We start from the raw sequence: 23,418 nt of genomic DNA, 5'->3' as shown, positions 1-23,418 counted from the left end.
GGGTGCGAAGCGCCTACGTTCAGAACCTTTATAAATGGGGCGCAGCTGTTCATGCAGATGATACGGCAAAGACAAGAGAACAATGATCCGGCGGTAGTGGTCGACTTCATAACAAGACACTGCCGCGAGTGCGGACTCTCCTTGGATTTAAGTCGGCCATATCCAAACCGTGAGAGTTACGATCTCGGGCTGCATTTCAGAACTGTCATGCGACTTCTGTTCTCTGACTGTTACAAGTGCGAAAAGCCTGTGAAGCGGATCTCGGTATGATCGAATAAGGCGCTTCCATTGACGTCCCCCCAAACAAGTGGGTTATCGGCCATTCAACTTATTCGGAATTCACTGCCAGAAACCAGAGGGTATGAACCGTGTGATGGGAAGCAAGAATGATTGATACATGATCTACTTCAAAACCGCAGCTTTCTATTCATACACAGGCCGGTGAAGCTTGCACAGGAGCAAAGCTAATGTTTCCATTGGAGCACGGGTGCAATGTCTATGCAATGGTCTATCTATGATTCAGCAGAGAAGAGAAGGGCGTTTTGTAGCCTTCGCGTACTCCAGCAAAAGTCTATCATTAAAGCATCTTAGAGGAAACCTGCCTCCACGTCATGGTGCTCCTGCTACTCGCTAGCTATAGTGCCTGGTAAACAAGATTAGATGTTGTATCGTCACCCAAGAAGTTTCGAGTAGGTTAGAAATGAATGCATTGAGATGTTTATGCCTGTAGTCAGTTCTGGTTTATAGGAGATCACAGGTCAATTCAAGTGATGCCAGTGAATGGACAGAAACCTGGGCGTTCAGAGCCTGCAATGCATGAGATAGATTCTGTATTTCAACAGTACATATGCACATTGTCGCGTATAGACGCCTCTATAGTGGGGAACATCACAGGCACGGCCTGCAATCGGTGGATAGGTAGGATAAATAGATATTTGCCTCTGTCGATGGACCTCTGTCGGTAGGTGGATAATGCCTCTATCTCTCTCGGCAGCCCTAATCGAACTATCTATGTTCTGCCCAGTGCTTTTCCCCATACAAGTTATCCCCGAACAGCTTCATCTATCCTGCTACGCTACATTATGCTGCCCTGAAGTTGCTTACGTCCCACACCACCATCTAGGACTATACCGTGCCTTAGAATCACTTGCAAGCGTCGTTCTTGTTTTTGCCGTTATCCTTGCAGCCACCTTCGCAGCCCTTGATAAACTTAATAGCACCGCTGGGACCGCCGAGGCAATCAAACAATACATTGGTGCCATCCCAAGACGCGTGACCAGCGACAGCTAAGGCCTGATCAATCTGTTCCCTGTAGTCTCCTGCAATACCACAAAGGTACAGTCAGTTGCATGCCAACGCCCCATAGGTAGTTTTGACGGTACAAACTTACCCTTCTTCAGGAGCGAAGAACCACAGTACTTCAATCCCTACCTCGAGTTAGCCACTTCGGTTCTTGCTCTACATTGATAGCAGGAAAGCACTTGTCTCGTACCTGCTTGCAGTTGTCGGCGATGACGCTGGTGGCGAGCATGGCCAGGATTGGAGCAATGATGAAGGTCTTCATTTTGATAAATGAGCGGTGGGTCGAAGATTGGCGTATGGTGTGGTTATACTGTAAACTGAAGGAGGACTTGTTCAGAGAATCTTTGGAATACAATGACTTGAAAAGAGGGACAAGCTACTGCTTTATATACACTTTGATCTCGCATCCATCATCACATTATTATCCCTTCAAGCCGGATAATGTACGGTGTGAGATGATTGCGAATGGGGCTGAGATTTTCTTCCTCTGCATTTCATGTAACTCTGTCTGGAAGGTCAGTATTTACCGGCTTCACGGACTAGTGGACTGGCGAGAGCAGCTTCCACGCTTTGCCCTCGCAGTGGACTATCCTTTTGGAAATTGAGCTAAAATGTAATGAAATGCTAGCAGTCACTTGAATCTGACTTTTATGATATGACTATAGCGGAAATAGGGCGCTGGATGTTGCGATGTTGAACACTCTAAAGCAGAACAATGGCTGAGAAAACATACATTGGTTCAAAGCTATGTTTCTATCCAACTTTCTATAACAAGCTGAACTTCCGAAACTAGACCAGATGGACGGTATGACTAGGGTTTGACATATAATGTTGTGTGTGATATTACGAGTAGAAGCGGTCCGTTTATAGCGATCTCGCATCATCATTCCTCAACAGTAAGCGAGTTCCTAGATTAGTGTAGCTAGGAATGCTTCTGTCAAATTGCCTTTGAATTAGTTAACTTGCAGCGCCAATGAAGGAACAACATTAATTATAGTCATGTGAAAAATACGGTACGGATGTTACATCGACAGGAAGGGTCGGGCTCCTGATTTCTCTTCTGATCCCCTTTGGGCGAACTTCCCATTGTTGTAGCACGTAGTCCACCGCAACTCCAGCTGTCTGCCTGGCCTTTACGTAAAAGGTATGCAAAGGATAACTACAGATACACTATCACAGCGATCAAATCATCAGAACTCTGTTCGAGCCCTGATTGTGGATTCATGTAATTCGATGTTGTTCATATGTTCAAGACGCTAAGCCTATCCAGGGAATTCATAGAAGGTGCTTCAGACGGATCTTATGCAGGGTATTCATTGCTCCTGGGCGGGCTCCCGTTGCATTACGAACATCCTTGCGCTTTGAGCTTATTTCAAAGTATTTCTCGCTGAGAGCCTTCTGGTAGCCGACCAGTCTTCATCTTTGTATCCTGTGAGTACGCTATCTATCAATCCTGTGCTTCTGTGCCTTATGTAGTACTCAGATACCGACGTAGTGATGTTTGGAGATAATCTGGGCTTGCTACGTTTCATTACTCTTTCGTCTTTTGTGTCATCAAGTACCTGATCCATTATTGTTCTGATCGCTAGCATTCGTAAAATCCCCTTAGCTTTGTGGAAACCAAAAGTGCTGCAGCTATATAGAGAGCTACTTTTACTCAATACTCAACTTAGGGGAACTTGTAATATCTCTATTTATTTTGTATGAAGTCTGAAAATGCTTCAGCTGCACTAGATGAGTTGGTTAGGTGAGCTGATTATAGACTCTGAACGAGGCATTGCTGTTGCCATCACGTTGTAGTTGACCTTTTGGGCGTTTGGAAACGGTCCTGGTACATCAAAGTCCCCCATAGCTACTGGAGCTATCTGATGAAGGCAGAATGTCAGCACATGAATGAATTTGATAATTGAGAGGTATACTTACACCTGTCAGTATCAACTTGGAACTAATAACATAATTGATCGCATCCACTAAGCACAATTCGCTACCTTGAATTCAACAGGATCAAAATATTGATTAGTTTTCTCAGGTAATGTACACTGATCCTCGGAGGATGGGAAATCAATCTTGATGCATTATTATATGACTTCGTCGATGGAGTTTCAAGTGAAGGCAACGCAAGAACCGCTTTAGGAATGGTACGGAATAGACCATCTGTGGTCGGATGGATTTATAATAGACCGACGCAGTTATCGTCCGTGCACCTACTTTCGCCGCCAAGCTCTGGAGCATCTCCAAACTTTCTAAACACCTCCTGCGATCATCTCGACGACCTCCAAAACAACACTTGCCACGCCTGCAGATCGTATCGCAAGACTGCTTCAACCCGCGCCACGAAGTGCAGCAAAGGCATAGTATCAATCCATCATGTCTGACGGTAAGCTTCACCTTTCTTTCACCTTTCACCTTTATCACTTTGAGAAGTATAGCGATACTTAACTTCACCCAGCCGGCACCTCCGCGAAGCGCAGGGCGGGCAACAAGTCTTCCACCGGCGATCAACGCCCTTCTACCAAGCAGTCTTTGACCCAAGCGTTGGATACCGAGCTCTACAGCAATGGAAACGATAAATACGCGGGATACAACACGTCGATCGCGGTCCAGGATGACGATGACATGGATGACGCTGCTGAAGTGAACGGCCGTCGCCTTGTAGGCCAATACACCGCGACCAAGGAGATGATGAACGAGTTTGCGCATGGCGCCACCGAAGAGGCGGATATTCTTACCTCCCGCGAGGAGCAGGCGCAGATCGCATCCCGCGAGACTGAATACCAGCGCCGACGCTTCGATCGCAATCTCGACGGCGAGGACCAGTCATACCAGGAGAGGATGAAAGCGCGCGAGATCGAACGTGAAGAGCAACGTGTGCGCAAAATCATCGAAGATCGCGAGCGCAACGGTCAGAACGGAAACGAAGTACTTGACCACGTCCCTACTCTGAAGGACGGCGCCGCAGCTGCTCCCACCGTAGATGGCGATAAGACTCCACCCATGGAGAAGAAGTCCAAGCGCAAGCGACGTTGGGGAGCAGCTGTAGAAATAGAGGAGCCAGCAAAGGAAGAGGAGGTCGAAGCACTTCCAGATGCCGAGCCCGAGCCTGAGCCTGAAGTGAAGGAGCCCGAATCGAAGAAGCCCAAGAGTTCTCGATGGGAGACCACACCTGCGCCTGATACTCCTATGACTGATGCGCCAGCCGATGTTCCTGCTCAAGCTCCCGTTCGCTCTCGTTGGGACACTGCAACGGCCCCTCCTGCCGGTACTACCTCTGCGGCACCCGCCGCTGGTGATGTTGCTCATCCCTCTGTGCCATTCGGATTCGGCACCGATATATCTGCTCGCAACGCACCACTTTCGGATGAACAACTTGATCTGATGCTTCCATCAGAGGGATACAAGATTCTTGAGCCTCCAGAGGGATACACACCTGTTCGTAAGCCGATAGGTATTCCCCAGCTTCCCGCAGGCTATCAGGGCTACATGATTCCTGAATCCGGTGGCAACAGTGAACTCTTGGGAAAACAAATGCCCACTGAAATTCCTGGTGTCGGCGACCTGGCTTTCTTCAAAAATGAGGATATGAAATATTTCGGCAAGTTGGTAGACAACGTCGACGAAAACGACCTATCCGTCGAGCAGTTGAAGGAGCGCAAGATCATGAGGTTGCTCCTAAAGGTCAAGAATGGAACGCCTCCCATGCGAAAGACTGCCCTACGACAGCTCACCGATAATGCGAGACAGTTCGGTGCGCAAGCACTGTTTAGCCAAATCCTTCCGCTATTGATGGAACGCACTTTGGAGGATCAGGAACGCCATCTTCTTGTCAAGGTCATCGATCGTGTTCTCTACAAGCTTGACGACCTAGTGAGGCCTTGGGTGCATAGGATTCTCGTTGTCATTGAACCTCTTCTCATTGACCAGGACTACTATGCACGTGTCGAGGGTCGCGAAATTATCTCTAACCTTAGTAAAGCTGCTGGTCTCGCCCATATGATCAGTACCATGCGTCCAGACCTTGACCACGCCGACGAATACGTGCGTAACACTACTGCTCGAGCCTTTGCAGTTGTTGCCTCCGCACTCGGCATTCCGGCCCTTCTTCCCTTCCTCCGAGCTGTTTGCAGGAGCAAGAAGTCCTGGCATGCTCGTCACACCGGTGTTAAGATTGTGCAGCAAATTCCTATCCTCATGGGCTGTGCAATCTTGCCGCACTTGAAGGGCCTTGTTGAATGTGTTGGTGAGAGTCTGAACGATGAACAGCCAAAGGTGCGCATGGTCACTGCCTTGGCTCTGGCAGCTCTTGCAGAGGCAGCAAGCCCCTACGGTATTGAATCCTTTGACGAAATTCTTAACCCTCTTTGGACGAATGCGCGTCGCCAGCGCGGAAAAATCCTCGCCTCTTACCTCAAGGCTATCGGATTTATTATCCCACTTATGGACGAAGAGTATTCAAGCTATTATACTTCGCAAGTCATGGACGTTGTTATCCGAGAGTTTCAGTCACCCGATGAGGAAATGAAGAAGGTTGTGTTGAAAGTGGTCTCACAATGTTCTGGAACTGCAGGTGTCACACCTGTCTACCTGAAGGACCATGTTCTCAATGAGTTCTTCAAGCACTTCTGGGTCCGCCGCATGGCACTGGATAAGCGAAACTATCGACAAGTTGTTGACACCACTGTCGACTTGGCCCAGAAGTCAGGTGTCGCTGACATTATCGGCCGCATTGTTAACAATATGAAAGACGAGAGCGAAGCATACCGAAAGATGACTGTAGAGACTGTCGACAAAGTCATTAGCACACTTGGTGCGCACGATGTTGACCCCCGTCTTGAAGAACAGTTGATCGATGGTGTCCTCGTAGCCTTCCAGGACCAGACTATCGAGGATCCTGTGGTCATTGATGGATTTGCCACCGTGATCAACGCACTCGGCGAGCGTGCAAAGACCTACTTGCCACAGATCGTTCAAGTCGTTCTCTTCCGATTGAACAACAAGTCGGCTACAGTTCGTCAACAAGCTGCTGATCTCATCTCGCGCATCACAATTACCATGAACAAGTGCGACGAAGATCCTCAGTTGATCAAGCTTGCTCAAGCACTTTACGAATACCTTGGTGAGGAATACCCCGAAGTTCTTGGCTCAATCCTAGGAGCTCTACGTTCCATTATCACTGTCGTCGGTCTTCATGCTATGCAACCGCCTATCAAAGATCTGCTCCCTCGTCTTACACCAATTCTCCGCAATCGACATGAGAAGGTTCAAGAGAACACGATTGATCTCGTCGGTCGAATTGCAGATCGAGGTGCCGATTTCGTGCCCCCACGTGAGTGGATGCGAATCTGCTTCGAATTGCTTGAGATGCTCAAGGCCCACAAAAAGGGTATTCGACGTGCTGCCAATAACACCTTTGGCTACATCGCAAAAGCAATCGGCCCCCAAGATGTTCTTGCCACGCTTCTTAATAATTTGCGTGTTCAAGAGCGTCAGTCTCGGGTCTGTACTGCTGTTGCCATTGGTATTGTTGCCGAGACCTGCGCGCCGTTTACCGTCTTGCCCGCTTTGATGAACGAATATCGTGTTCCGGAGCTCAATGTCCAGAACGGTGTGCTCAAGGCATTGTCTTTCATGTTCGAGTACATTGGAGAAATGGCTAGAGATTATGTCTATGCCATTACACCACTTCTGGAAGATGCTCTCATCGACCGCGACCAAGTCCATCGTCAGACTGCAGCCTCGGTCGTCAAACATGTTGCCCTCGGCTGCGTTGGTCTTGACTGCGAAGACGCGATGGTTCATTTACTCAACCTCCTCTGGCCTAATTTATTCGAGACCAGCCCGCATGTTATCGATCGCATTATCGAAGCTATTGATGCTGTTCGAAACGCAGTTGGTACTCCTCTGGTCATGAACTACGTGTGGGCCGGTCTTTTCCATCCCGCCCGCAAAGTTCGCGTCCCTTACTGGCGCATCTACAACGATGCCTATGTCCAGTCTGCTGATGCAATGATACCCGCTTACCCGCAGTTTGACGACCCCGAGTTGCGAAGGCACGAGCTTGACATTTTCATCTGAAGGCATAATGTGTCTTGGCTGAGAACGAACTGAACACAATATGGTAAGTACGTAGCATTATCGCTTTTTCCTTTTCCTAAATCCGGGCTGCCACCCCGGTTATCACTTCTTTGAGATTTGTTTATCTCGTCATGTACATCAAAAGATTTTCTTGCATGGGACAGCGAAGGGTGGGATCATTGTGAAGGGTGTTTTGGGTTCTCTGACGGTCTGGATCAATTGCGAATCTGGTGTCCCTTCACAAACGGAGAAGTATGGCGTCCAGGACACGGTATGTAATTAAGGGCGTAAGTCTATAAACCTCTTTATCTGATTGATTCGGACACTCTCTAGGTGACGTGATTGGTGCTGTGGTGCTGCAATATAAGCGAGGTAAGTCGTTGCCGTTGCCATTATCCTGGTTGACAACGTCCGGCAAAAGAGAAATTTGCTTCGATACCGGGGACGCGCTACTCGCCAGCCGTCTTTTAGAAGGGCCGTCTTGTGTGCGGGTAAGTAAATGATATGTTTGCATAGCTGCATGTTCGTGTTACGCATTTATGCAAAACATAAATTATCAAGAAGATCTATTTGCAGTCGTATTCAGCTGCGGGGTAATGTGTACCGATTGGCACTCTTGTACGTGACACAAAGTAAGCAGCTATTGCTCGAGCCGATAACAAATTATCGGAGGCGCATGTTGTAAGACAAAATCCTGCAGATTGTGAAACAAAATCATCGGGTGTCCCGTTGGCTGCGCTTCCTTGCCGCAACCTTCCTTCCTCGTATCCAGTCAACATGTAACAACGCATGACCGGCGCGGCTCAGACCTGGGATTCCCATTGCACCTTGCCCTACCCCACCTTTCTTGATCCTACTTACTTTACCATTGCTCCTGAGCTTCTTCTACTCTATCAGCTTCTTGGGCAGAAGAGTGGAGCCGTGGCTTCTGGCGATGGACGTTCTTACCCAGAGGATCAGTCTGTTGCTAAGTGAGACACATGCGAGCCAATACAGCGACCATTCGGAAGCGGATCGATGGTCTTCAGATGACTACGACGATGACGAGGATGATGACTTATTGACACGGAACTTCCATTTCCATGAGACGGAATCGAGATCTGTGAAGAGAGACTCCAGGAAAGCACAGATCGTTCTGGGACTAATCGCGGATGGCAAGAAGAAGGTCCAAGAATGGTCACCCCTTGGAGACAGAGGAAGAGATCCAGGACCTGCCCAGCTTGTTAGAACAAGATCGCGGAGTGAGGAGCGACCTTTGCTCACTAAAGCAAGCGATGAAGGCCCATTACTCGTTAACGATCCTCACGATCATCATAGGAATGCGAGTATCGAATTCGCAAAGCCAGTTTCATTCGCAGCGCATCGGCACTCAGTCAGCCTGGTTGACATCGACACCACTGGAATCGTGCGAAACCCTTCTCCTGTCAAACAACCTGCCCCGCTGGCATTAACGACGCATGAAGCTAGCAGGCCTTCTACGGACCGTGATTTGCATAGTGCTCGATTGCCACCTTCAAGGTCCGGAAAACGGGATAGCGGGTCTGCATTCGTGAATTTTTCACGACCTCTATCAAGCTCAATCACATCTCCCAATGGAGACAGACCCTCTTCCATGGACAAGCCTAGCGCATCCGTGGTTACTCCTGCAGCTCCCGTATTTGCAAGTTCTGCGGCTACATACACCAGAACAGCGCCGTCAGTGACAAGTACTCAACGGCCATATGCCGAAACTGCTAAGAAGGTTGTCCGGGACGATATAGGCTTGCCCCGGACCCCTTCTCACAATACTCTCGCTCTTGCCCAACCGATCTTCCAACGCCAGCCACTTCCTAACAACTTTGCCATCCGGCGAAATTCAGTAGCAGATCTGGATATACACCCTTACCAGCGCCAAAAGCGACCTAGATCTGGGAGCCTATGGGGCAGTCTCCCCGTCTGCGGTCTCCTCAGCATCTGTCCGAAGCCTCATGTTCGACTTCCCGATAACGATGAAGACTACACAAGAGTATCATCTAGGCGACGCACCGAGCTTGGAAAGAGCAAGTTAACGGAAGATAACCTCAGGCGGTGGGAGGATGAAATCGGGTTTGCAAGGAGACCAATCGATCAAAGCGCGCTACCCCGGCCAATGCGCCCACCTATGCAGCAGATCAATGCTTCACAAAGTATACTGCCACCGCCGACTCTCAACAAAGAGCTTCCTACTCCACCTACTATCTGCATACCTGAGGCACAGGCCGACGATCAGCTGCCTAGCCCAAGCTCTTACTCGGTTCCATCACCGCCGCCCAAGGACAATTGGGATCCTTTCTACCATCACCCCAATGTTCCAGTCGAGCTACCCAAGCCTATATGCAGAGTTTGTAATGAGGCAAAACCCCTAAATCAATTCTCTGTCCGCCAATGTACACGTAGATGTACGCACGCGCCTACCGCGTGCAGGACTTGCGTCGAACAATGGATCGAGATCTGCATAGACGACAAAGGGTCTGAAAATGTGGTGTGCCCAGAATGTAACGAACACATGGATTGGGAAGACGTGCGATTTTTCGCCAATCTAGCGACGTTTGAGCGGTAAGCATGCCCAGCCTTTGTTGCAGTCTGCAAGTGCGAATTATGTTGACGGTGACTGACAACAGATATTCTCAAATGCAGATATGATGAGCTGATCACTAGATCTGCCCTCTACAAAATTGATGCCTTCTTTTGGTGTCTTTCACCTCAATGTTCAAGTGGCCAGATACAACCTTTTCCTTTGACGGATCATCCGACTTTCGTCTGTACCGCATGTGCTCATGTATACTGTATCAATCATCCTTCACCACCATACCATGCAGGCCTGTCGTGTCCTGAGTTCGAAGCCCTACTTAATTCGCCCACACCTGCCATTGCCATCGCCAACTGGATGCAACAAGTCGACATGGACAAAGCCCTTGAGCAGAGAAACTTGCAAAGAGCAAGGCTGAATCGAGAGCAAGAACGGAAAGGCGAGGCGACGGTCCAAGAGGTCGGGAAAAGGTGTCCCAATGCTCTTTGTGGATGGTGGATCGAAAAGAGCGAGGGTTGTGATCGGATGGTTTGCCTCAAGTGTCGATTCGAATTTTGTTGGGAGTGTGGTGCTCCTTGGAGTGTCATCGAGAAGAAGGGACATCTGTTTCACCGCTTTGCGTGCAAGTATTGGGGCTAACTAGCGTACATGGCGTTGCGGGAAATTAGGAAGATAATTGGATTAATCTCTCGCTATGAAATTACTACACTATTGCAATAAGTAATTACTTTGTACTACGGAACGTGCTACTTTCCATTTCTAGAACAAGAGCTCCACATCCGTAAGTGTTGTGTAACCACCGCCCCTATTCAAGTTGACCTCTTTGGGGCCTGATTTTAGCTGCCATAGGACCGCTGCCTCAACACCAAGATCCCCATACACAACCTTTACTGTCCTGTCTTCTTTGTTCGTAGCGAGGACAATCTCCACTGCTTTACCTTCGTTGCCCTCTCCACTGTAGTACGTGAATCTTGATTCAGGAACATCCCAACTTGGGAACACCTCAATGAAAAGGAATGCTTGCCAATCCTCCACCCACTTTGCATTGCCTTGAAAGATGTCTCCTCGCGTGATAATAGCGCCCTCTTTGACATATACTGGAATCGAAGTTACAGGAAGGCTGACATTGGCAGTCGTTCCGGCTGCGTGAATAGACGTCTTGTTGAAATACTCGATGTACCTCTTCGATGGACCTTTAGGGAAGTAAACACTTCGAGATCCACCTGAAGTGACTATGGGAGCGACAATAAATTCGGATCCGAAGAAGTATGCGTCTGGTACTTCCCATGTCGCGGAGTCTTCGGGCGCCTCAAGGAAGAGAGCCCGGATGATTGGAACTCCGGTCTTGCTGTTCACGTAGGCATAGCTTTTGATGTATGGTGTAAGATCAGCATGGAGATTTGCCGTTTGCTTCAAGACGTCGACGGTTTGCTGCGTATACGGCTCGTACCATGGAGTATGATTCGTTCCAAGCATGAGTTCATAGACGGGAGAGAAAGCAGAGAACCACATCCATCTCGCCCAAACCTCCTCAGTCGGCGTCAACGTCCCCTCTCGGGTATACCCACCAGTATCCGAGCCCCAGATACCAAAAGCGATCAGTCCGGATCGAATACCGGATGCGACCGAGTATGCCAAGCCAGTGAAATTGGCATGGCTGTCTCCATTCCAGATATGCGTGACCGAGCGCGACCGATCGACTGCACTACGTGCGAAGTTGTGGAACTTCGTCGCTCCGTGCTTCTGTACCATGGAGTCGTAGGCGAGCTGTAAGAACAATGCCATTTGTTCGTTTTGTACATAGTCCGGCATCTCGCCTTCCTCGCCTCGATCAATTTTGTACCCTTTGACGCCAATTGATGCGAAGTATTCAAGCTTCTTTTCGAAATATTGGTACGCTTCTGGGATCGACAGATCCAATGCCGCGCCCAAGGCGCCAAGCGGAGGCAGATCGAGAGGATACTGCCACCCTTCCGCCAGACTCTTATTGTATAACTCTGTGCCCAACTGTGCGCGGTTTGCGATCCAGACCTGGAAGTCGAATCCCCAATCTGTCAAATTCTTGAGGAAGACTTCTACATTGGGATAGAACTTCGGGTCGAAATCGAAGTTACCCCAAGACCGATTTCCCGTGCCGTATGGACGGTCCGCGAATGATGATGTCGCACGAATTTGGTTATAGTAGAGGTGATTTACTACATCGTAGATGTTCTCCTCAGCGTTTGAAACGGAGCCATGGAAGTCTTGGGTAAAGTCGTCCGACCAGAACGTTGGGCCTAGACCTGAAGTTGACGGGATCTCGCTCCTACTTGATAATTCGGTGTACTGCTCGATTATGCTCTTGATATCTCCTTGTTCCTTGGGGAGGATGATGTAGTACAGCAGACTACTCGTGTTGAATATGAATTGAGCCTCGCCGGGAGTTGTGAAGTCATAAGACCCCATCTTCAGTGTATCGGTGTACACGCCATACCCGGCAGATGTGAGAAAGAACGGAGCACGCGCATTCACCCAATTGATTCCGACATTGTTGCCGACACCTTTCAGATCAAAGGAAACGTTCTTGTTTGTTATTTGGTAATTGAACGGGTACTCCCAAACACCAAAGAAATGTGTATCCGGTTCCGCTGTGAATCGCGCACCGTGGAAGTTGGCAGTGGTGTTCAATTGGACTTTAGCAACGGTAGGAGTGATCAATTCGTACGTAAGACCTTGCGTTGCGTTCTTCAAGGCCGACACAGTAGTATTTTGGGTTCCGGAAAGGATTGCTGCATTGTTGACGACAGTCTTGTTTCCATCAGAGATGGTTATACCATTCGTGCTGGTCAGGGAAATTGTATAATTGCAAAGGGACGGTGGCACGAAGGTTGCCAGAGCGAGCAAAGCTCGGAAAATCATCTTGGAATGAACCTTCGTGAAAGTGAAGAAGGTAAAATCTGCCTCCCGGCAAGCCCTTGTCTCTTCATCTGCATCTTATATGACGTTCATTGAGCCTGGCCGCCGAGCGCAACAATTTGCGGGTTTATGATGTACCGATACCACACCATGTAAGTAGATGATCGACAGATGAAGGAAGACTGAACGAACGTATTGTACTCGAATTCTTCCGTAGCGCGAGCTTAATGCTAGCTAAGCAATGAACTTGGGACTAACACATGAACATCAGTGCGAATACGGATCTGCTCCTAATAGCTCTTTTGCTACAACCCCACTTGAAATGCGGAGGTGGGACCATGACGTTCGTACCTGTGCGCAGTACAGGCTAAATAGCAGGACATAGTGCTGTTGTCTTGATCCCTGTGCACGGAAAACCACTTCCCTCCTTCTAGAAACAACGTTGTGGTTACACAGTGTGCTGTGATATATTCTCAGTAGAGTAAATGTCTAGAAAGAGACTGAGGCATTGAGGGAAAGTCCTGGGCAGATACATTACTATCCTTGTCAGGCGTACTTTCTAGGGGACTATTGTATATCGAGATCTACGTGCTCTCCGGTTCTGATGTGGGAAACGAAATCCCCGAGACGCGCTCGTCATGCTTAACACACTTGAGAAAATCCAAAAGCTGTCTATAGCTCTGTTAATCGGGTTGGGAGATGAGAAGCTGCGTTGAATTGTGATGATATTCTGGTACTCTAGTCGTTGCATTGCAAGACCGTCAATTGTGCTCTGTTTAAGCGATTATACTCGACTTCCATGGAAGTCAGACAACGCTTTTCGTCTAACTTAATCCCTCAAGTGCTTTCCTCACATTATCCCATGCCTCTGGCCGTAGAGCCGCCGAAACCCAATAGTTCCCATCCGCATCCTTCCCTACACATGCGCCAGAATTCCGAATACTAAACCCTTTCAGAAACGCTTCTACCATGAGAGCTGTGGGCCTTCCTTTTGTTTTGTCCTTCCCATGAGAACTCTTGACTGCCGATTCGAAGTTCGTTTCAAACATTTTTCCCTTCGACCAATTTGAGAAATTGGCCATGATCATGTCTCCAGATCCATACAGCGCTGCACCGCCTTTCGCGAGAGCTTCCCGATTGGCTTGCATTGAGGCGTTGATTTGCGGACGCGTGGTCTGTTTCACAAGGTCCCTTCGGATGCGCGTCGCAATATGGCCGAGTGGTAGCGTAAGGATTTCTTGGAAAGTGAAAAATGAGTGAACTGCAGTTACGCAATTCCCAATGAATGCTACACCATCGGGAAGTAGCTGTGGTTCCGTCTGAGTGAGGAGGTTCCGCATACCAAAGACATTGGATATGTCTATTGTTCTCGAGGGGTCGATCCAAGGCTGGCATGAAAGGAAAAGGCGTAGCCACCAGGCGCAGAGAATATCCCCATCGGAGAGGAATGGCTTGGGATTCGCTGGATCAGAAAAGTTCATCATGAGAGTGTCGGTCGGCGCGGTCGCCAAATCCTCGACTGCCTGGGCTCTAAGCTTCCGAAAGAAAGTATTGGGAATGATAACTGTTCGCCCATCCTCGACAGGATAGAAAGTTGTTTCCCAGAAGAGATTGAATACGAAACGAAGCATTCCCCATAAGCTAAGTCTCCTGTCTTTAAGTACGTACTCTTCCACAGGTGATGAATTCTCATGCTCGCGCATTTCCTGTTTTCCGAGATTTGCCAGAGGGTCGAAGTCGTAGCCATAGAACTCAGGAACATCTTCGTCACGCCCTTCAAGCATAGCCGTCCATGCTCGTAAAAGCATGTTTCGACCCATGGCATCGAGTAGCGTATGGAGCCATGAAAGTGTGACAACCGTGGCATCATTGAATGCAACGACGTGAACACTGAGCTGTGCGCGGTCGGTATATATCCAATCATTGATACTGGTATTACGATGTGCAGGGAGCAGTAGTGGGAGGATCTCCGCTGCTCTGTGCAGAACCTCTGGTTTCGCAGTGGGGCGAGGTATCTTGGCCCCCATAGGATGTTGCGAGATAGACATATCATGTGTAGCTTTTGTGAAATTTACACACGGGCGTTCCGTAGTGTATTTTTCCGGGACATGATACTCTAGCTTTCCTTTGCTCTACAAATGGTTTTACTTAGTTACAGCAATGAAATTGATTAGTGGGATATGCTCACGTTTCGCCTCAATCTCGCACCCAACCTTCGCCATCCAGGTCGTTCCAGCAGTCGCTCGAATGCGCCAATCAATTTTTCGTCGTCGAGCACATCATCAAATATCATGGAAAAATCAAGACAAATCGCCGCATTGATGTATGTATCATCTAGATGGTGGAGAGGGATAACGGTGTCTGTCGGTACTTTTTCCGGGGCAATTGGCTTGCTCCGAAACAAACCAAACAAATCCATATTTCTCCACGAAGTAAGACAACAGGGAGTCTCAATGATTGACCGTTGCTGGGTGGGTTTTGACCATTAAGTACATGGGAAATGGCCTGGTCATATACTAATTCTTGAGGCTATGCTATCTAACTTCAAATTGACTAGTGCGGTACGCCGCGTCAATTCACTCGCACGGAAGCACAGGACACGCACGTCGCAGTAGACGTTGCGAGCTAATGTGATTGGAGAACGACAATCACTTAGTGGTCCCTCACTGTCTTACCTGCATGTCTAGGTAATGGACTAGACCACGGTGTGTGTGCTCAAAATTAGATAGTGAAAGCTATGTAGATTATACTCATCATTGCGCCAGTGTTCTGTTAATCTGTTGGCCTCATGATTCCGAATATCGCGTCAGAGTTGCACTACAATAGATGGAGAAAAATGCCCAAGTGTCTTATTTAAGTAATTGGTTATGAAAAGAGTAAATGCGGCCTTGGTGTTAGACTTGTGGCTCGACGGTGACTGATTTGTTTCGAAACAAACTAAGACGTAACAACTATGATCGAGATAGATTCTATATTAAGTACGAACTACTACCACGAGTCAACGCGTTGTAGTCTTCAAGTTCTGTCCTGTGATTATAGATTCAAAAGATTTTATACACAATCACGTTCAGATTTACAATGCTCAACTTAACATTCTTTGTTTTCTAGGCCTATGCTACGCAATGAACTATGGGACAAGAAAATTATTACATACGAAAGCATTATTCATGTTATTAACAACACCAGATCATTCTTATTATTTCGAATAAAAGGCACGACAAATGGATATGTAGCTACATACCCTACTCGCACAGTTTTTCTTTTTGAAGACCAGCACGACAGCTTATAATTATCAACCCACTTCTCAAATTACGACCACCAAAGGAAGTATGGTTTCAGACATTGATACACGTTTGTCCTACCGGACCGGATGGCCTATATTACCTGCCTTACCTGTTATACATACTGACTTGGATTGGTCAGACTACCCAGACCTACAGAGGGAAATTTGGGCAATTCTAATAAATAATCAGGTTGATGCAGCATCAGGAGTTATGATTTGCACCCGCTCAAATATGGGTGTACCGGAGTCAGATCGGAAACCTACGATTTTCATAATCGTAGGCGCGCAACGGGATGATGAAGCATCTAGAGTTCAGGCTGTAAGGGACATCAAAAATCTCTTGCAATCACGAGGTATTGAGCTTGCAGTGGAGCTTTACGCTAACGGGCAATATATTGTAGACGATTCAACTTTTCCAATACGATCTACGGATACAGATCTACTGCAGTGGTGGGAACTCAATATACCCTTACTGGTGGACACCATCAGCCCGCACAATTGGCTATCGATAGACTTCATACTTCGGGGATCCGAAAAGCGACCTACGGTTTTCATTTCTGCAGACGATGCGAATGACTGGCCTTGGTGGATCGAGACGATCCCTTTTCTCCGCGACCACATCCCCCCTCATATCGATATCGAGTTGAAATACATGAAACACTTGGATAGCGGTGAGGATGATGTAAAATTAACCGGAGATAAAACGATTCCAACGGACGACTACGAATGTGCCATCCAAATGGGAGCATCATGCGGAATTTCAGGGCACCCAAATTCAGGCGTTGTTGGTGGTTTTGTTAAATTAGAGAAAGATGGACGGGATCTAGGCCACTTTGCACTCACAAATCAGCATGTTCTACCCAAAGAGGTCCTTACCGGGGAAGAAGAATTCACCAACAGCGATGGTTTCAAGGAGCACATCACAGATCGACCCAGACTACTACCTGTTGTAAGTCCGTCCGATTTTGATCATAATTTGAAGGTTCAAGAGCTTGAAGGCCGCATAGAGAGCACCAAATATCTCGTTGACAATGAGGATGAAATCAGGGCATGGGGCGAACGAAGACAAGAGATTATTATAGAGAATTCCTATAATTTAGTCCAGCTTCGTCGGGAGCTCGGCACCGTGTCATCTTTGATGCGGAACGTCGGTCAGATATATGAGGCCGAGCTTACAACATCCATGAATGAGCAATTCGTGCGACGATGGAAAGAGTCATTTGTCCCAGGAGAGGTCACTCAATACCCATGGGTACTAGACTGGGGTTTGATCCAATTTGACCGTCATATACAACCTTGCACGGATATACCGGAATCGGGGGAGAACTACGAGAATTTGATCTCTGAGTACTGCAGTCTTGAACCCCGAACCAACTACAACGTCGTCCAGTATGGCCGAACGTCAACCTGGAGGCAGGGTGTGGTATCTGCAGCTGTCTCAGTGCTCAACAGCAAGAACCTACGTGGGAAATGCAGTAAGGACAAAACCCCCGGGATCCCAGTTTTGTGCCACAGCATCGTAGTCGAAAAGACTAATAATGCCGAGACTAAGGATCCGTATACGTTTCTAAGTCCATTCGACTCTGGATGTTGGGTGTTTCTCAACGAGCGCGTTAAGAACCCACAAATACTGGGCTCCGGGTTGGGTTGCAACCCTGGTAGTCGCGTCTCGTACATGATGCCCATGGATTGCATTATCCGTCGGATCGAAGACAGCACGGGTGCAAAGGTCATTGAACCACGGAAAGGGCCTCCAAAAGCCAATTAATTAATCCGTTTAGAGAGGAATGCAAAAATCATCCTAAGACGTTAAAAAATTATCGTTGCTTTTGAACTGAAAGTTGGCATGGATCATTGTGAGATTTATCGTGGTGTAGCTACGCAGGCGATTGGTATTAATAGCACAGACAATTTGGCTCAGAGTGGTTGTTTGAATAATGTCAGTAAATTGAATCAAAGGACATGCTTTGATATAATCTAGTCGGATGACAAAAGAGCCATCTCGTGTGCAACCTTTCTACCAAATCTTCTCCCATTGGCGCCTCCAGAATGGCATCTCTGCCAAACGCGCCCTCTCAACGTTCTCAATACCACCCTCTTCCCAGTGTCTGCACTCTGCATCAATCTCTGCCTTTCCAGTGTACAGGTCCGCGGTCTTGGGGCTAACGAAGCCGCCCTTGCCCTCGCGCCAATACTTGATGCGACCAACAAGGAACATGAAGAGGCAGAAAGCGATCGCGAAATAAGAGGTGACGAAGCCACGAACGCTGAATGGCTTGAAGACATCGAAACCAACGAACAGCAAAGCGCAGCATCCAAAAACCAGAGCGACCATAGGAGCCCAGGGTGTCAATGGAGCGGCGTAGATGAGCATGTCGTTGGTCAGGCCTTGCGCCTTGCGAGCGCGCCACCAGCAAAGGTAGGTGATGAGCATCAACACATATGTCGCGATCAACGCAGTCGTGGTGAGATCAACAAACCAGAGGAACACCTCCACGGCGGAGTTGCTAGAGACCAAGAAAGTGATGCATGAGATGAGAGAGACGGTAAGGACGGAGTAGATGGGGACACCTGATTTGGTGCACTTCATGAGGAACTTTGGCGCTTGTCCATCTGTTAATTTGTCAGCTTTGTACTTATTCCACGATCATCATTCAAGCATACCTCGGGCAAGACCATATAGGGTTCGGCTGGACGAATAAAGATATGCGTTTCCGCAGGACCATCCAGACAACATAATGAGCGCATTGATGATATGCGGCAACACACCAATGCCCAAGTTCTGGATACCAATGACCCACGGACTGGCAGCAGCACCAGACTTTCCTTCCTTGATAGCTCCAAGGAGACCTGGATCAGTCGACGAGCAAATGATGCCAACGGCAAGTACACCAATAACGTAGAAGCCGACCAATCGCCAGAAAATGAACTTTGACACGCGAGGGATGGTTCGTCGAGGGTTCTGAATTTCGCCAGCGGCCAATGCAATCATGTCGGGGCCGGTAATGGTGAAACCAGCGTAAATGACAACGGACCAGAATCCAAGGAATTTGCCTTCGGCGCCTTCCGCGTGATACGAGTGCATATAATTGCCGTCTGTCCATGAACGGAAGCCATATCGATCGCCCTTGGGATTGCCGCCAACCATCGTTATGAAAGTGATCAATACGAGCATGACCAATAGGAAGACCTTAGTGGATGCCATGATAAACTCTGATTCTCCGAACCATTTGACCGCGACAACGTTGAGGAAGATGCACACTGCCATAGCCATGGCTATCCAGGCCGCTGGATTGGTATCCGCATCCCAGTATTGCATAACGGCTGCAACCGCTGAGTATTCCACGCAAACAAGCATCACTCTGCATTCCAGAATCGTTAGCAAAGTCAAATGCGGCTCAAGGGAGCCATCTTACCCGGCAAAGAAGTATGTCCAACCCATTGTAAAGCCAAAAGCGGGATCAACCCAACGAGACGCGAGCTCGAAAATAGACCCGCGGATGGGAAGCCACGTGCACATTTCACCAACGCAGAGGAAAAGAGGCCAGACGAAAAATAGACCCCAGAAGATATATCCGAGGAGAAGGTTGAGCGGTCCCGCTCGACTGAGAACACTGCCAATGCCGACCTTGTGAAAGTTAGCCAGTGTAAAGATAAACCCGAGCGGCGATATGTGGGATTCATTCTGAAAATAAGATTGCGGAACGTACCCAAAGTCCGACACCAATTGCTCCACCTGAGATCACCGTTAGTATCTTCCTCTACCGCATGTATCACAAAACTCTTACCAATAGCCATCAATTGAACGTGTCTTGGAGTAAGACCACGCTGAGTGCGACCGTACTGTTGGCTCAGAGCGGTGTCGCGATAGACATCTCCCTTCTCGTCGACCTGACCTTGAGAGATATCATTGTTGGTAGGTATTTGTTCGACATCATGCTTCATGTCCTTTGGGACAGCAGACTGGTCTTGCGCCATATTGGAGGTCAAGGTCTCGTACTGGCAAACGAATTTAAAATTCGAAAGACACGATGCCAGGGATGAACAGAATGAAGAGGCGATGGCAAGGTATTTATGATAGCCTTATCATCCAGGTCTTGGATCAGCAAAAGCCGGACGGTCGGAAGGTTTCTCTGTTGGTTTGGTATCGGAACACATCCTCGTCGCGACAGGGGGGCCATGAAGGCGGGGAAACCCGTTCTCCATAGATTCACCGAAGCCAAGTGACCGAAGAAAGATAACATGGACTAAAACGATAGCCTAAGTTGATCATATCGGAGCAAGAAGACATAGACGGTCCATTTGGAGAAGGTTTGCAGAAGGCATGACTCGGCAGTGATTGGCCCCGTGGGGAGTACCTGAACGTGGCTCGGAAAATTGACCAAGAACGTTCGAAGGCCTTCCAGAAAAACTGGACCTGCTTGATGGACTTAGATAGGACTAGACAGACTGAAGTTTAGTCTAGCAAAATTCATGGCTGGAAATTAAGAACAGCTTGAAACCAGTAGAAGTGTAGTGGCAAAATAGTTTTGACGCGCTGCATGATCGCCCCAACATCGGGCCGGACCTTTCTTTGTCGAGAGCAGCGAATAGGCGTCCAGCCAAAGATTAGACTAGTTTGCCTTCACGCTGTAGACGCCATATCTGAGCCTCAAGTTTGAACTAGCAGGCGTGCACGCGGGGTCAGTTAATCCAATTCACCTTGGCGACGGCTCAGATACACCAATTCGCGACTTATCTCGAGCATGAGCCACGCTGTGTGGAGGACTTAGAGTCGCCAGAGTCGCCAGAGCCTTCGGATCCTGCCCTGGACATAAACTAAGAACCAGGCATATCAACTAATAATTGTTGACGCGCATTCCACAACTTGAATTAGCGCAAAAATAGACCGATGTTTTTGCAAGCGAAAGGATTTTATAGCATTACACAATTGCTATAGTCGAGATCCGGTTCGCTTGTTCTGCTTCACAATTCGTACTCCTTGACACTTTTACGTAAAGACAACACTTGAGTCGAGTAGTCCTGTGATGTTCCCCTTCATTGAGAGCGTGTGAACGATTCTATTAATCCTGGGGTAATACGATCACCCCAACGTGGACTTTCTTCACAAGTTTCTCGTATTCGTATTACCCCAGCCTAGGTGCCGTGCGGCTCGCCTCAGGTGCTTCGTACCTGATCATGACGTGAGGGGGAGAATGGCGCGGACTCTGGCCTAGATTAGACGACATCCGCTCATGCGCGGGATTTGACTTGCGCAAGGCATGTTGTTAATGGTTATCGCAACTTGTGTGGGTACTGCGCGAGCTTCATGGAGTGGATGCAGGACATACATAACTAGCGTGGAGAATCATGGATGTTGTATTGTTAAATTGTATGATTTTACTCTGTTGTAAGTCCATTAATTCAGCAGGATGAAACTGCTATCTTCTTCAAGCAAATCGTTCGATGGAGATGTGCCACTTTTGATAGAAGTGGAATGACAATCCCACGCGCTGGATAAGATTGTGAGAAATTGCTAGTTCATAAAGCTCGCCGGTATCGCTCATGATACGCCCTGGCTCGGCATTCTAGTCGCAACATGCGATCTTACTGACCCCGTACGGTCGGCTTTTGGCAGCTCGTCGTCTTGACCCTTGTTTACACTTATCGAACGTAGATATCATCATCCATCAATTCGCCCAGCACTGCTTTGAAATGGGCTGTTCGTATTTAAAAACTGCAGTTTTCCATCCGACATCACTCCATCTCCATCCCTCATTTCCGTTTCGCCTCTTGAAAATTCCCCACGCAGAATCCTGTGAGATTATACAACAAATACCGGTCATCCAACAACGTATCATTCTCTCCAATCCCCGAAGTATCCCCCGCCGTCAGACCCGTAAAGTTCTTTGGAGATCCCGCTCCCGGCAACGGATACGCAGGTACTTTGCGACCCTCCTGTACAACAGGAGAGGCAATGTAGTAATTGGACAAGCTCGAAAAAGTAGCCCAGTTGGAGAATTCATTGCATTTCAACGGAACTGCCATCTTGACGCTTGCGTATTGGCCGTTGGGAAGTTTGCCTGTCTCGACGCTTGCGATCACGATTAAGACGACCATGAGGCCGAAGAGTACGGCGGTGTAAATTTTGTACCATAGGCTTGAGATACATGGGATGAGTGTTGAAGTAGTTCTACCGCGGATGAAGTAAATGGCGTACAGTACGACTGATATGAGGAGGAAGAAGAGGTAGAATATGCCGACGAGGAATGAGGTCACCGAGAAGGATATATTTTCTGACATACTCATCGGAGTTAGAAATACGACGACAAGCGCGGTGAATGCAGCGACAAGCAGGACGAAAAAAAGCCGGAAGACAATGCTGGGGATCGAGCGATTAGGGGATTTGAATTCCGAAGGACGGGAGGGCGTCGATAAGAAGGGGTCGAGGGCTTCATATGAGCTCGTAATCGGAGTCTCGATACCAAATGTCTTTGAGGAAGACAGACTCCGGAGTGGATATCGCTTGGTACTCTGCTCTGCTAAGCCGTACTCGAAATCGTCGGTAAGCCATAGGCCTGCCCAGAGTCGTAGTAGACCCAGAACGGCCAGGGGATAGAATATCATATCCACACCCATCAGTCCAATCCAGTTGACCCTCAATCCCAAGAGAGATCCTATGAGCGTATACAGTGCCGCCAAGCCTTGTAGTGTTGTGACGAGGGTCCTGAGCGATGTGAGGGAGAAAATGCGCACATAAGAGTGATCCGGGTGGCGTAGACAATGTGGAGCGGCTGTAGCGATCATCTCCTCACCCCCATCCCATCCTCTTTCTGTCCAGAAGATAGCATTGCTAGCTGCAAGGTCGATATGTGTCCAGTGTGTAGCACGAATGCGTCGGTCGGCAATAGCTGCATATCGCCAAACAATGGACGTTGGATTGTAGTGGCATAAGTTGTCGTGCCATTGAGGGAGAGTATGGGATAGAATTGACGGCGGAGGCGCTCCAGAAACAATGTGTACAATCAATGGCGCAAGACAAAGAGTGAGAATCGCGATCCATTCACCAAAGTCTATACATTGAGAGTTGAAACCAAGAGGTCTGATGTTATAACTGAGTGAAGACATTCCCGAATTACAGTCTACAGTCGCCTGTACCTGAGTTCGTGATCCGTCGTAGCTTCCACCAGGCGAAATGCTGTATTAATAAAGTGCAGCACAGTATTTTTCGTGATTCAAAAATAGGAGGGGAATGTTTGGGGGCCCTTTTCCTAGCCGCCTTGCAGCCAATTGTGAGAGGATGCCTGATCTGCGTCCTTGCTAGTGTCTGACAACTCAG

At 48.3% G+C, this 23,418-nt stretch overlaps 8 protein-coding genes across 8 annotated transcripts; 3 read left to right on the top strand and 5 right to left on the bottom strand.

Moving 5' to 3' along the window:
* Positions 1 to 1,143: 1,143 nt before the first annotated feature.
* On the bottom strand, positions 1,144 to 1,564 carry BU24DRAFT_464270 (uncharacterized protein; the record flags this gene model as incomplete). Its single annotated transcript, XM_033532192.1, has 3 exons — positions 1,144 to 1,319; positions 1,391 to 1,427; positions 1,493 to 1,564. 3 exons carry the CDS (start codon positions 1,562 to 1,564, stop codon positions 1,144 to 1,146), a joined length of 285 nt encoding a protein of 94 aa, XP_033381833.1.
* A 1,989-nt stretch (positions 1,565 to 3,553) lies between these two features.
* BU24DRAFT_424502 (splicing factor 3B subunit 1) lies at positions 3,554 to 7,687 on the top strand. Its single transcript, XM_033528520.1, has 2 exons — positions 3,554 to 3,678; positions 3,751 to 7,687. Exons 1-2 carry the CDS (start codon positions 3,670 to 3,672, stop codon positions 7,372 to 7,374), a joined length of 3,633 nt encoding a protein of 1,210 aa, XP_033381832.1. The 5' UTR covers positions 3,554 to 3,669; the 3' UTR covers positions 7,375 to 7,687.
* A 497-nt stretch (positions 7,688 to 8,184) lies between these two features.
* On the top strand, positions 8,185 to 10,110 carry BU24DRAFT_239116 (uncharacterized protein). Its single transcript, XM_033522261.1, has 2 exons — positions 8,185 to 9,948; positions 10,014 to 10,110. Exons 1-2 carry the CDS (start codon positions 8,309 to 8,311, stop codon positions 10,033 to 10,035), a joined length of 1,662 nt encoding a protein of 553 aa, XP_033381831.1. The 5' UTR covers positions 8,185 to 8,308; the 3' UTR covers positions 10,036 to 10,110.
* A 571-nt stretch (positions 10,111 to 10,681) lies between these two features.
* On the bottom strand, positions 10,682 to 12,820 carry BU24DRAFT_493961 (glycoside hydrolase family 31 protein; the record flags this gene model as incomplete). The annotated part of the gene is made up of 1 exon (XM_033534003.1): positions 10,682 to 12,820. The coding sequence occupies one exon, from the start codon at positions 12,818 to 12,820 to the stop codon at positions 10,682 to 10,684; it is 2,139 nt and encodes a 712-aa protein (XP_033381830.1).
* Positions 12,821 to 13,526: 706 nt separating this feature from the next.
* On the bottom strand, positions 13,527 to 15,287 carry BU24DRAFT_452372 (uncharacterized protein). Its single transcript, XM_033531183.1, has 2 exons — positions 15,006 to 15,287; positions 13,527 to 14,949 (listed from the first exon to the last, which is right to left on the bottom strand). The coding sequence occupies exons 1-2, from the start codon at positions 15,234 to 15,236 to the stop codon at positions 13,642 to 13,644; spliced, it is 1,539 nt and encodes a 512-aa protein (XP_033381829.1). The 5' UTR covers positions 15,237 to 15,287; the 3' UTR covers positions 13,527 to 13,641.
* An 859-nt stretch (positions 15,288 to 16,146) lies between these two features.
* Positions 16,147 to 17,868, top strand: BU24DRAFT_483262 (uncharacterized protein; the record flags this gene model as incomplete). The annotated part of the gene is made up of 1 exon (XM_033533274.1): positions 16,147 to 17,868. One exon carries the CDS (start codon positions 16,147 to 16,149, stop codon positions 17,866 to 17,868), a length of 1,722 nt encoding a protein of 573 aa, XP_033381828.1.
* A 249-nt stretch (positions 17,869 to 18,117) lies between these two features.
* Positions 18,118 to 20,045, bottom strand: BU24DRAFT_351250 (lysine-specific permease; the record flags this gene model as incomplete). Its single annotated transcript, XM_033523683.1, has 5 exons — positions 18,118 to 18,713; positions 18,765 to 19,462; positions 19,517 to 19,728; positions 19,811 to 19,836; positions 19,889 to 20,045. The coding sequence occupies 5 exons, from the start codon at positions 20,043 to 20,045 to the stop codon at positions 18,118 to 18,120; spliced, it is 1,689 nt and encodes a 562-aa protein (XP_033381827.1).
* A 1,405-nt stretch (positions 20,046 to 21,450) lies between these two features.
* On the bottom strand, positions 21,451 to 23,299 carry BU24DRAFT_424499 (uncharacterized protein). The gene has a single exon (XM_033528519.1). It carries the CDS (start codon positions 23,205 to 23,207, stop codon positions 21,855 to 21,857), a length of 1,353 nt encoding a protein of 450 aa, XP_033381826.1. The 5' UTR covers positions 23,208 to 23,299; the 3' UTR covers positions 21,451 to 21,854.
* Between the last annotated feature and the right edge of the window lie 119 nt (positions 23,300 to 23,418).

The sequence above is a fragment of the Aaosphaeria arxii genome (genome assembly GCF_010015735.1).
Source record: "Aaosphaeria arxii CBS 175.79 unplaced genomic scaffold BU24scaffold_6, whole genome shotgun sequence".
Lineage (NCBI taxonomy): Eukaryota > Fungi > Ascomycota > Dothideomycetes > Pleosporales > Aaosphaeria > Aaosphaeria arxii.
The sequence above is the reverse complement of the archived record's forward strand: the minus strand, read 5'-3'. Positions and strand labels throughout refer to the sequence as shown.